The 2,501-nt window shown below is 29.4% G+C and overlaps 1 protein-coding gene across 1 annotated transcript; it reads left to right on the top strand.

Annotated features, from left to right (window-relative positions):
* The first annotated feature begins 212 nt into the window (after positions 1-212).
* On the top strand, positions 213-1,694 carry LOC136082983 (neuropeptide FF receptor 2-like). The gene has a single exon (XM_065802397.1). The coding sequence runs from the start codon at positions 213-215 to the stop codon at positions 1,692-1,694; it is 1,482 nt and encodes a 493-aa protein (XP_065658469.1).
* The last annotated feature ends 807 nt before the right edge of the window (positions 1,695-2,501 follow it).

Below are 2,501 nucleotides of genomic sequence, written 5' to 3'. Positions count from 1 at the left end.
TTTCGGAATTAATTTATAAATAGAAAGCAAAGCTTTAGTTAAATATTTTGGCAAGCAAATCCTTACCAGAATAAAACTTCATTTTGGATATGAGCATTGAAAAAATTACTAACGTAGTTTTGATAATTGTATACATTGGCATAGTCGTTGGCGGTATTATTGGTAACTTATGTGTAATAATTTTGATTTTGCAAAACAAAACAATGCAAAATATGACGAACTATTTTGTGTTTAATTTAGCTTTGGCAAATTTAGCTATATCTTTTGTGGTAATTCCAATGACCATGGCTAACCAAATAAATTGCTGGACACCAAATGAACTAGAGTGCAAAATTGTTATGCCTTTTATTGAGCACTTTGCTGGCGTGTGCGTGCTTACTCATACCGCAATTAGCATAGCAAGAAACATAATTGTATCTCAGAGCAAAATTGGTTTAAAAATTAAACTAAGACATGTTGCGCTTTTAATTGTATTAATATGGATCTTCGCCTTTATCATTTTGTCTGTTGGCTTGATGGGTATCTTTGGTAATTTTGTTTATGTTACGAACACTTCTAAACAGAGCAACAACAAAAGTGAAACAAACCAAACTTTATTTGAACATAAAAAAAATATTTCATTTGCTTGCGAACTCCAATTTTATGACACTAGTTGTAAAAAAGCTTATTCTATAATGGTCTTTTTGCTTACATATATTATACCAATGCTACTTACTGGCATATCTTATTTTAAAATACACCGAGTGGTAACCAAAGCCGCAAATAACCTCAAAGACTTTGTTTGCAAGGATATATTTGTTTCAAGGAAACGTAGCTCCAAGCGATTAGAATACACTCTAATAATTATGTATACTTTTTTTGGAACAACCACGTTGCCTCTTCAAGCTCTGTACTTGATAACTGGTATAACAAGTCAAGAAGCAGAGATACCTGAGTTTGTGTGGCCGGTTTGTGTAACATTTTTTTATTTGCAAGTTGTATTGAAACCTCTAGTACTTTTTTACATGGGAACAGAATACAGGAAAGGCTTGTATAAGCTTCTAACATCTTTTTATAAGCCATGCCTTTATCTTAATTCTTTAATAAAAATTAAAAAAAAGATTCGATTAGAGCGAGCAGAAAAGCAAACGTATAATAAAAATAACTCCGAAAAAAAATTAAAAACATCTTTAACAATCAAAAACTCAGTGAACTGTTTACCTTTTAACATTTTAAGAAATCAAACTAAGGTACACAATAAATTTAATAAAGACGCTTTACTCCGTCGCTATAAAGAACTTTCTGAAACTTTATCCGATTTAAATGAAAAAGCCGAAGTCAATTTGTCACCCATCATAAATAAAGAACATAATCAGAGTAAAAAAATTACAAATTCAAAATGTCTTTTTTATTATTCCACGCAAAATGATATATTTAACGTCAACATTCCAATACCATACCAAACAAACAGAAATTTAAGTCTAACATCCCTTGGTCAAAACGCAAATGAAAGTTTACCTACTTACAAATATATTGTTAGCTCTTCAAAACTAGTGTCAAAAAAATGTAATGCAAACAATTGCCACATAAGTAGATGTAACAAAATTGATAACTTATTTAGCATAAACTCGTTTGAATACGAAAGTTTTCCCGATAATGTTTTAAGCTGTTACCATGAAGTTTCATTTGATTTATTAAAGGAGACATATTTATAAACATACATATTTTACTAAGTATATTTACCGGTTTACTAATTGGTATACTACACTAAAAATAATATATTTTTATAGTGAACTAAAAATTCTTACAAAAAGGAATGAAAGACCGTATCCAAAGTTTAAAATTAAAAACATTTTGATACAACTAAAATTTTTAAAATTCAAAAATACTAACTAACTTGTATCATTTGAGTGTCTGGCAATGGGTTCTTTTTATCAAACACTAAATTCCTGTCACTTTTTTGTTCATGCTTACTTCATTAAATAAGCTCTTTAAATATCTTAATCATTCTGCAGTATCTTGGATGTTGTTCCGTAAAGCAGCGTGCATTAGTATTAACGATATATTAGCAGATTGTCTGTCGTTGCTTGAGGAGATTAAGGTTTTTTAATTACATGGTTACGAAGGGCGTATGTAGGTTTTTCAGTAGTTATGGTTCTCTTACCTTGGGGTGACGTTCACAACTTTACCAATTTTTTAAATTATATTATTTGCAGTTTATAATGAGTCAATTAATCCATAAGAAAAATTATTTATAACGCTGATAAATTTTATTACAAAAAAATGCAATAAAAATAATGTTTTCTAAATTTTTTGTTTTTGTTTTTTCTTTGTTGTATATTAAATGTCTTATAAATACTTCTTGCAACGATATGTACAATCAAAATGTTTTTAGAAAAACCTGTAAAGAAACTTAATATATTAAGTTTTTAGACATTTGGAGACACGGACACAGAAAAAAATTGTGAACTTAAACATAGGCGCTGGAACATAGGGTGCAGGATGGGCAACTGCCCACCCAA

Source organism: Hydra vulgaris, chromosome 08, assembly GCF_038396675.1.
Source record: "Hydra vulgaris chromosome 08, alternate assembly HydraT2T_AEP".
Classification (NCBI taxonomy): Eukaryota; Metazoa; Cnidaria; class Hydrozoa; order Anthoathecata; family Hydridae; genus Hydra; species Hydra vulgaris.
Note: the sequence above shows the minus strand (reverse complement) of the source record. Positions and strands in the feature narration are given on the sequence as shown.

Excerpts from the sequence above, each read along its gene's own strand:
- LOC136082983 (XM_065802397.1), top strand. The coding sequence starts at position 213 with ATGACGAACTATTTTGTGTTTAATTTAGCTTTGGCAAATTTAGCTATA.